The 15,077-nt window shown below is 46.2% G+C and overlaps 1 protein-coding gene across 3 annotated transcripts in view; it reads right to left on the bottom strand.

The window, feature by feature from the left end:
- SIN3B (SIN3 transcription regulator family member B) overlaps nt 1-15,077 on the bottom strand; it is a gene marked incomplete at both ends in the record, with an annotated part of 35,356 nt that overhangs the window by 12,042 nt on the left and 8,237 nt on the right. For 2 of the 3 annotated variants that reach the window (XM_084249705.1, XM_084249707.1), the window contains 4 exons: nt 1,431-1,549; nt 1,886-1,975; nt 3,069-3,191; nt 10,708-10,851. In XM_084249705.1, the coding sequence (XP_084105831.1) occupies nt 1,431-1,549; nt 1,886-1,975; nt 3,069-3,191; nt 10,708-10,851 (476 nt within the window). Of the gene's footprint in view, nt 1-1,430; nt 1,550-1,885; nt 2,039-3,068; nt 3,192-10,707; nt 10,852-15,077 lie in introns of all 3 variants that reach the window. The other variant, XM_084249706.1, reaches the window with a different exon arrangement.

Below are 15,077 nucleotides of genomic sequence, written 5' to 3'. Positions count from 1 at the left end.
GTCATGAGGATTTTTGCATCTGTTTTATTTTACATTAAAAAATTGTTAAAATCCTATAATAAATAGAATGGGGATCAGACAGCACCTGCCCTGAGGTATCTTTAGGGTTAAGTAGGACACTGCAGAAAGCCAACTCTGTAGGTAGGTTTTTGATTCCCACTTTACAGCAGGGAAACTGGGGCTCAAACCAGCTAAGAAACTCAAGATGGCAGGGAGGGGGAGTGGAAAGTGACCCTGGGGCCTGACAAACCTGCTACTAGAACACACTGTGCATCTACCATGCATGTGAGTGCGTGTCCCAGGACCATGTCCACCCTCCCATGGCTACACCATTGGGCTCTCTCTGGACAACAGGGGTGCCAAACACTCTTCCTGCTTCCTTGCATTTCTGATCACTAGAACTGCAGAAAGCATACTCAAGTGACTCTCTAGGAAATCAAGCTGGGTGAAAAAAACTGATCCCTTAGTGCAGACTGGTCCAACCACTATGAAGAGCTGTGTGGAGATCTCTGGACCTACTAAACATAGAGCTTCCATATGATCCAGCAATTCCACTCCTAGGTATTTACCCAAAGAACACAGAAACATCCATTCCAAAGAGCACCTGCACCCCTATGTTTATAGCAGCACTGTTTACAATAGCTAAGCTTTGGAAACAGCCCAAATGCCCAAAAATAGATGACTGGATCAAGAAGATGTGGTACATATATACCATGGAATATTACTCAGCATTCAAAAAAGATAAACACATGCAATTTGCAGCAACATGGATGGCGCTGGAAGGGATCATGCTTAGTGAAATAAGCCAAAAAGAAAAAGAAAAATATCGGATGGTCTCACTCATAGCAGGAATCTAGAAAACTTAAATAAGAGACCAGGAAAATGAATAACTATAAGAAAGTGAAAATCAAAATCAACAAAAAACTATGAACCAGAGACACTTTTTGGGGGGTGGGGGGCGGGAGGGGAGGGATTGGGGTCAGAATGGGGGGGTTGCAATTGTATGGGGAATATAAAAATAAAATATATTATTTAAAAAAAAACAAAAAACAAACTGATCCCTTAAAGTCACACACTTTACCTCTGTGTTTATGTGACACTTTTGTTATTAAGTTTAGAGGTAGTGCACAGATCAATGGTTGTCGGGGTTTGCAGTGGGCAGCAGGATCTCTGAGATGCAGGAGCCAGTCAGCATCTCAAATGTGCTAGTGGACAAAGAACCTTTATAGATAAGTGAGGAGTACATGGACACACAGGCACATACGCAAGGTTTCCTAACGTCTGTTCTTTATACAGGTACTGATGAATCTATATGCATGTCTAGAGCTATTTCCATTCAATGACAGAGTCGTTTTTCAAAAATAATGCCCAACAGAAGGGAGGACAGAGTTTAAAGAAACCTAGGTGGGGAGCAAGAGAGGGTCACTCACCCCAAAAATGGGCTGACGAGCTGCAGGAGCTCAGAGCCAGACACGAGCTCCCGGTTGAAGAGTGCGATGCAGCGGAGGAAGTTCTCATAGACCTCCTGGCTCTTCAGCACCCTGCGTACCTGTGGGGACGGCAAGTCAGGAGGCTCCCAGGCCCGACCTCTGGTGTATGCAGTCACCTTGCTGGCTCTTGTCACGGGCCTGGGCAGGAGCCCTGGGACTGTGCCTACATTGGTGGGGCTGGTATGTCCTCAAACCCCCCTGACTTGCAGCTGCTGCACACTCCACCTGCTCGATGATGACTATACAACCTGTGGCTGTGAGAGCTGGGGGCCAGTACCTCCTCCCAGACCCCAAATGTTCCCCCCCCGCCCTTCCTTGCAGAGTTCCTTCCTGCAGATCTGAGCCGGGCAGGTCAGCCCAGATGGGGTGGTTGGCGGCATCAGCAGAATGCGCACCTTGTCAAAGAAGGAGAACTCCTGCAGGGTCCCGTACTTGCCCACAGTGGCGATGGACAGGTCTTTGGTACCACGGAGTTTCATTTTCTTCTGCAGAAAGAAATTATGCACAGCTGATGCTCTGTGCACCCCACAGAGCTCCTCTGTCCATCTCTGTCAGAGCCACAATATCATCAGCACTGAAATAGCCATGAGGTTGGTGTGAGTTCTTCCCAGGACCCCTGTGCACGAACCTCTCAGAACTGACCAGCTCCAGCTTGGCCTCTATTACCTGGTACAGGGTGAAGGTCACAAGACCTCCCCACCCACACTCTGGGATTTAAATCAGCAGTTTAGGGTTCTGATAATAGGCAGGGCACCATGAAGTCAGAATAGCCAGGAAGAGGTACCCTAGGATACAGTATCAGAAACTTCTCCCTGTCTGTTTTGTCCTGTGGGCTGTGATGGTGATGGGAAAGGAACTGAATGGGAACAGCACTGGGAGGACTGTGTTTTAAGTCTCTGAAGCCTTTTGTCTCTAAGTTGGACTTGGATCTGAACTTGGCCACATTCTTGAGGAATGAAGAAAGCTACTGTATAGTCCACACCCTCTCCAAAGTGCCTAAGGAATGATGAGGATATGTCACAAGGTGACAGAAGTCACCTTCCAGGGCCCACTGGTCAAATTAAGAAGAGTTGGGCATCAAGATAAACTGACAGTCATGGATTATAAACTGGAATCCAGACTGACAGAAATAACTATGTAAGTGGGGATGAAAAGAAACATCTTCCTTAAGGTAGAAAGCCAATTAGTAACCGCATGAGGGATGATGGAATTAAGGTAGTGAGTGGAACAGGAACTGGATCTCATCCTCTCTCCCTTCAGTGGGGTGCCTTGTGCAGTGACTGACCCACACAACTGTCCATCACAGTCCTCACAGTGAAAGAACTGTGAAGGTGAGAAAAGGAAAGACTGAGCAACATAATCCATCTCCACAGGAGGGAGTGCTCCTTCTCATGACGCTTTCATGAGCCAGGAGCTCTGTGAATGACTACCTTAGGGGTGGGCAACTTCCCAAAGTCCCATATCTGGTGAATTTCAAGACAGATCAGGGTTAACAATTGGCATTCAAGGCCTTTGCACTTGCTCCTCAGGTCACCTACAGAGGACAGGCTGTTGGAGCACCCCACAGTCAAGGATTACCTTGGCAGGTGCAGACACAGGACGCAGGAGAGAGGGCCGAGAGCGCTTTTTGCTGTGTTCCAGATTCTTCTCATGTTCACTCTTCTGGACACTGTTCATTTCGCATGGCCCATTTCCTGTGAACTGAGAATACACATAGGAGGTGAATGGCACTAGGAAACACCCAGGCCAGGGTACTGATCTCCAGGTATGAGTATACATAGGACTGCCTCTGCTCAGCCCAGGGCCCCAGCACACTGCCCGCTAGGGGCCAGAGGTCCTGGAACCTGCATGCAAAGTGACTCTGTCCCCAAGATGCATGGGGGAGAGACCAAGTACCCAGATCATCATGGGGTAGCATCATGAGGCTGGCGAGGGCTCTCAGAAGGCCCCTGTGGATGAGGGTCCAGATGGAGACAGGGAGGGCTGGGGGTGGGCAGAGACACCAGAGTTGGGCCCTTGTTTAGGCATCACCCAGCAGGCCACTGACAATGGGGGTCTGAATGTATATTCGAAAGCACCACAGAAAGGAAAGGCATTTCAGGCAGGAGGACTGGCATACACAATGCTCTGAGACAAAGAGGATATCATGGGGAAGTTGGGGAGGGGTGGAGGACCTTGGGGGTACTCTTCTAGACAAATCCATGCTCCTTTCTGTGAAAGAGAAAATGGAATTTTGGGGGCAATCACTGGATGGGGGGGGGTCATCTTCCCAGGCCTGAGGCCAGCTTAACCATGAGGTTAGGGACATTCATCCCAAGCAAGGGTATTTATAGCAATATTTACAAAGAATGGTTCTGGAAGAATCTATTCAGGCTTTGCATTTCCCTGAATGCACCCTAAAGCTAGAGTAGGCAGGGAAAAGGCAGACAGACCTTTTCCACACTATGGGTAAAGCCCCACACGATGTTTTGAACGATCTCTATAACCGAACCATGTTTCCTGTGCCCACCACAAGAGCTGGTGCAGAAACACAACAGAAGGCATGTTGTTGGCCCCAAGTATGGGCAGGTGAAACAGTCCTGACGTATCCAAAGCAGTCAGCAACTCTCAGATGAGCAGGTGTCTCTGGGTCATGTACCTGATACACAGTTACGTGAAAAGGGGGAAAAAAAAAAAAAAAAAGCCCTAGGGATAGAACAAACAGCCATTTATTTTTTTTAAAAGATAATGTTTGCACATGCAGAGAAAATTTCCGAAAAGATACATACACAAAAGACACTAAAGAGTATATAACTGAGGAATGTAACTGGGAAACTGAGGACAAGAGGAAGTTCACTTTCCATACTTGGTACCCTTACTAATGCTTGATTTTTTTCCCCGTAAGTATGTATGTATTGTTATAACAACAAAGGTCTATCATTTAACCACCAGCAAAATCTGTCCCTTAGGGGGTTATAGTTAATTGGAGAACAGTTGGTCAAAGACTCAAAGCTACTTCACAAATCTTTAAGTGGAAAAATTCTCAACTGGCATTTCTTTTCTGTAGTTCCTAGAACAGATGCACATGCTATTTCCTGTAAGAGACATGTAGGGGTTGCTATGACATGAGCAGAGTATGGGACTGCGGACCTCAAGGGGAAACCACTGCCTGTGCAGTCACACTCACCTCAGCCAGAGAGATCACTCACTGTGCCCTAACAGTTAGAAAGTTCTTACTTTTCAGTTAAACGTCCCAATTTGTAAACACATGCACTAGATGGACCCCCGAAGACCTGGGGGCCAGCATATTCAAAGCGCTTAGCTTGTTGTAAATAACCAGTTTTATTGGCACAGAGTCATGCCCATTCAGTGGTTTCTGGTTCAAGACTGCTTTGACCTGCTGACCCACAAAGCCTAAGATAGTTACTGTCTGGCCCCTTACAGAAGAATTTTATTGACCCCCTGGATCTTGGTTGAATAGTTGACTTTAATTAGAATAAAATCAAGCTTCATTTTTGGGTCCTGCAGTTTTGACAGAAATTCATTCATTTTATATACTAATCATATATGGGTGTTTTTAACTGTAAAAACTGAGTCAGTTTTTTAAAATGTACAAAGATAACCCTAATTACCTAAAATACACTTAAAAACATTGCTGACTTGATAACAAATGTCACTGCCAGATAGTTTCTTGTTGAAAAGGCTTACCTTTCTAGGGCAGCTTTGTCAGTGTCCAACTTTGTAGATGCTGACTCATGCCCACCAGGGGGAGCTTTCAGCACAACCCACCCCTCCCCACCCCCACCCCTAGCAAAATCCAGGGCACTAAGGCTGCCCAGACCATAGAACTGCACAGCTCAGGCAAGCACCATGGACTGCTTTTAAGGTTTACCAATTACAGTGTTTCTGTATGGTACCCTGTCCTCAGACAGGGCTCCCCACCTACTTTCCCGACTCTCTGTGAAGGTGTTCATAGCCAGCGAAGTCTGGATGTTGCATGCAGCCCTGGACTCTCCCTGGCAGGCCAGGCATTTTGCTAAGGAATACTCTGACAAACCTGGGGGAAACTTCATTACCATTTTGTAGATGAGGGGGCTTAAGAGATCTGCCAGGTTCTCACAGTGAAAAGGCAACAAAGTCAGGCACAACCAAATGCTACCATGAGCCCTTGCTCCAGGAGCTGCACCGCCCACCTCCTAAGGCCAGTGGCTCTTGAGCCTCCTTAGGATGAGAAGACCATGATGTCCTGGCTCCTGGACCCTGCCAGGACAGCCAGGCTAGTCTAGGACTTGGCCAGATCTTTCAGTCATTTACCCCTGAGGTCATGGTCCCCCTGGACCACTCAGCTCCTATAGTGATGACTCTGCAAAGGCCAGCTCCTGGCAGGGTTGGGGTTCAGAAGAAGAGTTGTGAACACTGAGGTCAGAGCTGAGATGCAAGACCAGATCCAAGAGGATGGGATCCAGAGATGGTCGACCCAGCACATGAAGGGGCAAGCTGGGGTTTCACAGTGAGACAAAGATGCCTGAGCATCACAGTCTGAGACTGTGCCTCACAAGGGAGTGAATGGGAGGCAGGCAGTGGGACGCCTGCTCCCTGTGGCCATGTGGTCCCTGGAACTAAAGTTAGGAGTCTTGGCAACCAGGAGTATATAGAGAGGAGGACGGCAGAGTGATAACCAGACCACAAAGAACAAATTTGGGAAATGAGAGAAAAGAATCAAGAAGGGGGGGTGCAGCAGACCTCTCCTGTCTTGCCCGCTGCTCCCCTCAGCAGTGTGTTTCAGTCAGTCTGCCTGTTCTGTTCCCCACTCTGTCTCTGGTGAATCTTCTCAGCCCTGCACCTGTGGCCTACACCCCAGGTCTTCTATGCATTAAAAAAAAAAAAAAAAAAAAAAAAAAGAATCCAGGTAGGTTCTGAACTTCAGAGACACATAGAGGCAGACAGTAAACTTGGAAAAGAAATCTGGACAATAGAGTGGGGTCTTGAATAGGTGCGCTAGGCTGAGAGGCCCAGCATCCCGTCCCCGGCAGCATTCTAGAACAGGGTTACATGAAATCCTCCCGGTACTACCTGAGGGCATCCAGCCAGCCTGGGAACGCAGAGGGAGGTTCTGCCCTCAAAGGTGGATACTCTAGGGGGATGTCATTGTTGTACAGAATGATGTTTGATTTTCTGCAAAACTGCAGCTACTCCTTTGAAACACTGTGACATGCCAGGTCTGTGGGAAGCATCATAGGACAGCAGCTCGCTGACTCCCTACCTGAACAGGAGGACCACTGATTCCTCAGGCAAGAGAGCAGGAAATGAGGTCCAGGAGGTGAGCCACTGGCTCATGCCCACCCGCAGCACACAAAGAGGCCAAGCAAGTGCCACAGCCCAGTTTGGTGCTCACAGGGGCTCTGACAACCTCTGAGGACACCCAAGGCACTAGGCAGGTTGGAAGGATGGGCTACAGCTCCAGGACTTTATGTCTTCCCCAGAGATGACACAGAGCTTCTCTAACTGAGTTTGAAAGTATTTCTGGGAGGAATCCCAGCTAAGGGTCAGCACTCTGTCCTGCAGATGCAGTGATGCAATGTGAGCTGCCTGATTTGACCAAGAGTCTTAACAGGTCCAAACTTAGACTCCTTTCTCACACACTCCCCAGTCCCCCAGACCAACCCTCCAAGACCTGCTGCCCTTGACCTGTCACCCTAAGGCATCTCTATTCAGAAGTGGAACCTGGGAGAGGTAGTAGGGACACGTGGAGGTTGGGGGTCCTCATGTGCTCACACCCCAGTGGTCATCAAGGGCTGAGAGGAAGAAGGAAAAGAGGAATGAAACCCTCACCAAACTGGGACTAGAAGAGCTACTCCTCAACTAGATAAATGATGTCTATGAAAACCCACAGCTCACATCACACGCAAGACAGAAAATGGAAGAATATTCCTGTAAGGTCAGGAACAAGATGAGGATGTCTGCTCTCACCATTTCTATTCAACACAGGACTAAAGTCCTAACCAGAGCAATTAGGAAAGAAAAAGAAATGAAAGACATCCAAACTAGAAAGGACAAAGGAAAACTATCTATCAGCAGGTGGCATGATATACAGAAAATCCTAACAAATCCACAAAAATCATTACAGTTAATAGACTCCGCAAAGAATATAAAGCTAAAACACAAAGTTCACTGGTGTTTCTATAAACTAATGACAAACAATTTAAAAATGAAATTAAGAAAATAATCACATTTAAAATAGGATGAAAAAGACTGAAATACTTGAGAATAAATTTTACCACAGAGATTCAAGATGTGTGCACTGAAAACTAGAAATTACAGCTGAAAGAAATAAAGAAAACACAAATAACTGAAAGGGTGTTCATGGAGTGGAAGACTTAACATTGTAAATATCTTCCATGAGGTTACGTCCTAATAAATCCATCATAAATTGAATCCTGTTAACAAAACAACTGGAAGCCGTGTCTCACTGATGCTGCCTAGCACAGCGAGGACAGTACCGTGGCTTCTACTGAATGCATCTTGCTTTCACACCTCTGGAAAGTGGAAAGATCACCAATTTGGACCATTACTAAGACTGGGACCATCTGTATCCCCCAAAGTAATCAAGATTCAATACAATTCTTGTCAAAATCCCACTAGCCTTTTTTTAAGAAATGGAAAAGCTGATCTTCAAATTCATGAATTGCATGGGGCCTTGAATGGCCAGAACAACCTTGAAAAAGAAAAAATTTCAAAGACTCAATTCTGATTTTGAACTTACTGTAAACTACCATTATCTACACAGAATGGTACTGGCATAAAGACAGACATGGAGCTCAATGGATTAGAACTGAGTGAGAAAAAAACCCATATAATTATAGTCAACTGATTTCCAACAAGGATAATAAGATGATTCAACAGGAATAATTTATTTTCTTAAACGAAGGGTGCTGGGACAAGTCTCCATGTGCAAAAGAATGAACCTGGATCACTTAGCTCATACCATATACAAAAGTTAACTGAAAATGCATCAAAGACCTAAAATTATTAAACTATTAGAAGAAAACATAGGGGGGAAACTTTCATGACCTCAGATGTGGCAATGGATTCTTAGATTTGACACTAAAAGAATGAGCAACAAAGAAAAAAAAAATAAACTGGACTTGATCAAAATGGAAAAACTTATGTGCATTAAAGAAAATAAGAATGGGGGCCTCCCTAGTGTAGCAAGGGGATAAGCTCAGACTATGAGGCTGCCCGCAGCCAATGCAGCATGAGTTCGATCCCTGTCCAGGGAGGGGACCCACATGGCACAGTAGACCTCTCCTGCCTTGCCTGCTGCTCCCCTCAGCAGTGTATGTCTGTCAACCTGCCTGCTCTGCTCCCCACTCTATCTCTGGTGAATCCTTTCACCCCTGCACCTCTGACCTATACCCCAGTTCTTGTATGCATAAATAATCTTATTTAAAAAATAATTAAAAAAAGGAATATAAGAATGAAATGACAATCTGAAGAATGGAGGAATATATTTGATAAAGGTGTAGAGTCCAGAATAAATAAAGGACTCTTATGATTCAACAACAGAAAAACAAACTGAAAAGCAGGCAAAGAACTGAAATAGACATTTCTCCAAAGAAGATGTAAAAGCACATGAAACAAGCAACATGCACATGAAAAAATATTCAATATTGTAAGTCATCAGAAAAATGCAAATCAAAATCACAATGAGATACTACTTCAAACCCATTAGAATGGCTGGATTTAAAAAAATAGAAAAAAGTGTTGGTGAGGATGCAGAGAAAGTGAAACCCTAGAATATGGCTAGTGAGAATGTGAAATGGTGTAGCCACTGTGGAAAACATGCTGGCACTTCCTCAAAAAAGTTAAACATAGAGTTTCCATATGACCCAGTAATTCCACTCCTAGGTACAGATTCCAAAGAACTGAAAACAGGGGCCTCCCCTGGTGGTGCAGCGGTTGAGCACTGGGCTACAAAGCTGCCCGCAGCCTCTGCAGCGCTGGTTCGATCTCTGGCCACCGGTAAGGGTCCCACCTGGCACGACAGACCTCTCCTGCTGCGCCCGCTGCTCCCCTCAGCAGTGTATTTCGTCAGTCTGCCTGTTCTGTTCCCCCCTCTGGCTCTGGTGAATTCTCTCACCCTCCCGCGCTTCTGACTGTTCCCAGTGCTTGTATAAATAAATAAATAAATCTTTAAAAAAAAAAAAATCGAAAACAGATGTTTAAACAATCCTTTAGACAAAAGTTCACAAGCAGCACTATTCGCAGTGCCCCAAAAGTAGAAATGACCAAAATGTCCATAAATGGACAAATGGATGAACACGCTGTGATCCATCCACACAGTGGAGTATTATTCAAGCATAAAAATGAGTGAAGTCCTGAGACAACCGGTAAAATAAAAACAGAACAGTCTACCTACACATCAGAGTATCATTAGCCACAAAAAGGAGTGAAGCCCTGACACATGCCATGTGGATGAACCTTGATAACGTGATGCCGAATGAGAGAAGCCAGACACGAAAGGCCACACAGTTTGTGATCCATTTGTAGGAAATGCCAGAACAGGCAAATCCATAGAAAGCAGATGAGTGGTTCTATAGGGACTGGGGGAGGGGCATAAAGAATGACTGCTAATGGGGACAGGGTCTTTATTTGGGGTATGGAATGTTCAGGAATTCGACAGAGGTAGTGGTTATATATCACTGTAGCTGTACTGAATGTCACTGAATTGTTCACTTTAAAATGGTGAATTTTATGTAAGTTTTACTTCAATTAAAAAAAAGCTCATAGAAAAAAGAAAAACAGACAATGAAAAGAAGCCAGGAGAGCTAAGACCACAGCAGGGAGAAAGGCTGATGGTATAGCCTGAGTGCCCCACATCTAGGACCCTCCTCTGCTCTCTGCCCCCTACCCAAGTCACTGTCAAGCCTCAGTTCCCACTACTGGGTACCCACAGAGGGGGAGGATGTGCCTGAGCCCCCATGTACTTCCCACAGGGTCTTGCTGCAGGTAGGATCTCCATGGGCGGGGGTGGGAGGGGAATGCTCTCCAGCTCCCAAACCTTCCTAGCACCCAGCACTCTGTATAGAGCAGCCCTTTGGATGCTCTGACAGGATGTCTATACCATGTGGCTTCTGGGGGATCCCACAGCAACCTGAGGGGCAGACAAACCTGGTCTGGCCCTGGGGGCAGCCTTGAGGCATAGGATTCCCTAGTCAAGTGGAAGCTCTGTACTCACCAGGGACCGCTTGGCCTCAGGCAGGAACTGTCCAAACTCGGAAAGCAGGTCTTCCTGACCCCGGAAGAGGTTGGCAACCTCAGTGAATACCTCCTCTTCAGACATGCCTCGGAAGGGCCGGCCCTTCGTGCTTAGCTGCTCCTTCTGTGATTTTCCAGAAAAGGAAAAGGTGTAGTTAGCCAAGGAACAAGGTATTCAGCCCAAGTTGTGACATTTAGCATGTCCCTGTGGAGGAGATAGGACTCATGAAGGAGAATCAACTGGTAGAGGGCACAAAGGCAACTGGAAGAGAAGGGTCTAGCCAGTTGGCCTGCTGTCAACTTGGGCCCTAAGCTAGACCTTGTTCTGAACAGTTGTGTGTGGTGGCATCTCAATCCCATCCACAGTACCTGCCGTGGATGACCTGTGTCAGGAAGGTGGAGCAGATGTGGATAGGCCCTAGTCCTTGTGTTCTAAAGCAGAGGCTGGTGAATTGCAAGGTCAGTGGTGACTCAACAGCCCACCTAAGAGCAAAGGGAGCAGAAAGTGAGCATGGGCCTTGAAGGAGAAGAGGCTGAAGAGGAAGGAAAGCAACTTATAGACTCATGACCTTGTTGACCTAGAGGCACCAAGAATGAGGAAGGAAGGAAGATGGCATGACCTGGAGTTTATTTTTATTTTTATTTTTTTTTTATTTTATTTTATTTTTTTTTTAAATGATTCTATCCTGCTTGTGAGTACAGACTTATTTATTTATTTTTTAAAGATGTATTTATTTATTTATACAAGCACTGGGTACAGTCAGAAGCGCGGGAGGGTGAGAGAATCCACCCGAGCCAGAGCGGGGAGCAGAGCAGGCAGAAGGACCGAAGTACACTGCTGAGGGGGAGCACCGGGCCGCAGGAGAGGTCTGCGCGCCATGTGGGACCCTCCTCCCGTGGCCAGGGAGCAGCCGGGGATCGAACCGGAGCCGCAGAGACCACGGGCAGCTTCACAACCCAGCGCTCAACTGCTGCGCCACCGGGGAGGCCCATGACCTGGAGTTTAAAGGCACAGAGAGGATGGAAGGGGACCCAGGCTGGGAGAGCAGGAAGTGGTAAGCAGATTCAAGGTGGCCATTAGAGACAGCAATTCCTCATTTAACATCGTCCATGTTTTCTCAAAAAATGTGATTTTCAGTGAAACGACTGTGTAACAAATGCAGGTTCTTGAATAAGGTAAGTTCCTCCAACTCTGCTTGGGACTTTTTCTTCTCATCAATGTTCTCATCAATGAAACAAAATGACACTGAAATGAAATAACATTCAAGGACCTGCTTTAAGTGTCTGTCACCTTTACAGTCAAGAAAGGAACACAGCAAAAGGCAGCAGTGCCAGGGTGCCCCAGAGCACAGGGCATAGCTTTGATGCCCCCATTCCTCCAGGGCTAAGGGAAGGCAGCCCTTTGCTGAGAGCCCTCAAGGCTCATTCCCCTCCCATTGTGCCCTGAGGGATCTTGTCCCCAACCTGGTGCCTCATCTGCAGCACCTAGTTACAAGGAGGAAAAACACTACTATGCCCAAATCCCCCAGGGTTATCAGGATACCTGAAAGTCATTAAAAAAAAAAAATGGGCAAAGACCACACACTTCAGAAAATAAATACACATGATCTGTCTACACACGAGATGAGAGCAAACTGAGAGATGTTTAAAGAAATACAAGTTACGGCAGCACCTCAGCAGTGCTGTGAAAGATGAAATGCTGTGATTTCTGATGAGGACATGGGAAATGGATGTTCTCAAACCACAAGGCAGAAAGGAAGAGGGGGCACCCAGTAGAGGGAAACCTGGCACCAGCTGGGAAACATAATGCACACATACCCTGACTTGGGAATGCTCTTTCCGGAATCCTCTTGCAGAGACAGTCAGTGCTGTTCTAGAACTTGTTACGAACATGCAAATCTGTTTGCACATAACAGGTGTCCTGGTGAAGGATTTGAACATGTGGGGTTTGCATTTGCTTGTGCAGGGTTTTGTCCAGAAGCAACAGTGGATGAGCACAGAGAGCTGTGCCCAGCTGCCCAATCTCAGGGACACAGAGAGCCACCCCCATAAACCCCTCAACTTCTAGCATTCCCTCAGTGTTAGGAGTCACCTGCCAGGCTCCATCTGGGATTACAGTTTTCTGTCCCATTTCTGGAAACTTGCTCCCAAGGACATGCAGGTTGTCATCTTCCTACCCTTATATCCACAAGTGAATTCAGGTCTCTTCCAACGTGAAGTGCTGGGATTGATTTAGGACTCGCATTATTCTGTACAATAGCACTAATGTTTTTAGCCTGTCTTCTCTGCTAAGGGAGTTTTTGAGTACTGTGCCCTGATCCCATAAGTCCTTGCCTGTGTGAATTTGAAGGGTGGGGTAAGGCAGTACTGACCTTGCTCATCCAAGCTCATGCAGGAGGTAGTTATGAAGTTATGCACTGGATAACAGCTACCCTCACAGACCTGAGCAAGTACTGAGCTTTAATCAGTGACCTTGGGGGGTAGGGGGACACTTTGTGGATTAAACCTTAATGTAAGGGCCAGGGTCCAATATGGCAGGGAGCAGAGCTAACCAAACCAAGGCCCAACAGATTAAAAAACAGTAACATATAACAGCCTTACCTGGTGCTGCATGCCCTGAACTGCTTGGTGTCTATTAAAAATCCAGATAATTCTCACAAAAAGTCAGACCTCCAGCTTCTGCTGAACAAACTGACCTCAGGTGGGAGTTGCAGTGTGGTGAGGAATCGGGAAAAGCTCATTAAAAACAGATGCTGGCCATAGCCAGGTTGAGGTGCAGACATCTGCATTCCACACCAACCCTAGGGACTCTGGCTGGAGGACCCACAGTCCTATCTGGCCCTTCAAGTGTTCTCTGAGACTGGGGTTCATCGCTATGACCATGCATAACTATGTCCGACTTCTCCAGCTCCCAGAGACACTATCCGGTCTTGCATCAACCCTTTCAGCTCTAAGATGTGATGACCCCATAGAATCTGTGAAGAAGGCATAAACCCCTGAGTGAGGATGACATCTGAGTTCTTTGCACGGCTCAGATGTCCCTCGCCGCCACCTGCTTGCCTGCATCTCCCATCAAATGTCTTCCCTCATCCTGGGCCTTCACACAGGCCATTCCTGGAACCAAGTGAATCTACCTTTTCTTCCTTAGTCATCTGCCTGATAGTTTTTTTTTTTTTTAAAGATTTATTTATTTATGCATATAAGAACTGGGGTATAGGCCAGAGGTGCAGGGATTGAGAAGGATTCACCAGAGACAGAGTGGGGAGCAGAACAGGCAAACTGGCTGAAATACACTGCTGAGGGGAGCAGTAGGTGAGACAGGAGAGGTCTGTTGTGCCATGTGAACAGCTCCCTGGCCAGCCGGAGATCGAACTCGTGCTGCAGAGGCTATGGACAGCTTCGCAGTGCTGTGCTTGATGACTTGCGCCCGGGGAGGCCCTGCCTGATAGTTTTAGCTGATTTGTCAAGAGTCAACCTAAATATTCTCTACCTGACCCCCAGTGGGACTGACACCCACTTGCTCTGACATATTTCTGCACACATCCCTCTTTTCTACCCCAATCATCTCTAGGTCTCTTTCATTTCTAGATGAAACCCTCAGGTAGCAGTAACCAGTCATCTGTTGCCCTAGTGCTTGGCACAGAGCATAAAATAATCAGCATAAATAGCGGGCAGCTGTGCTGTCTAAACAGTAAGTCATCTATAAAAAGACCATATTCTTAGGTTCTTTTTACATACCTCTAATGTGTGTTTCCTTTTATGGGTACAGTGGTGCCTCAAGGAGAAAATTAAAATCAAAACTAATAGAACCCCATCAACTATATCTATACCCACGTTCATAGCAGCATTATTCACAATCACCAGAATATGGAAGCAACCCAGTCTGTCAATGGCTAAATGAATAAGCAAAATGTGGTCCATTCACACAATGGAATAATATTCAGCCTCAAAAAGGGAGAAAATCTAACATATGCTACAACATTGATGAACCTGGAGGACATTATGCTGAGTGAAATAAGCCAGTCACAAAAGGAAAAATATTGTGTGATTCTACTTATATGAGGAAAAGTCAAATCCACAGAGATAGAATGGTGGTTTGCCAGGGGCTGGAGGAGAGACATGGGACGTGTGTGTTTAATGGGGACAGAATTTCATTTTAGGAAGAAGAAAAAGTTCTGGTGATGGAAGGTGGGGATGGTGACACAATGTGAATGTGCTGAATGCCACAGAACTGCACACTTAAAAATGGTTAAAAAGGCAAGTTTTGATACCTATTTTTCAGCGTGGTAAAAGAAAATTAATACACTCTCCCCCAAAAAAGCTAATAAGAATGTAACAGGAATTCATAAA

The sequence above is a fragment of the Talpa europaea genome, assembly GCF_964194135.1.
Source record: "Talpa europaea genome assembly, chromosome: 12".
In the NCBI taxonomy this organism is placed as follows: Eukaryota; Metazoa; Chordata; class Mammalia; order Eulipotyphla; family Talpidae; genus Talpa; species Talpa europaea.
This window is presented reverse-complemented; position numbering and strand designations above follow the sequence as displayed.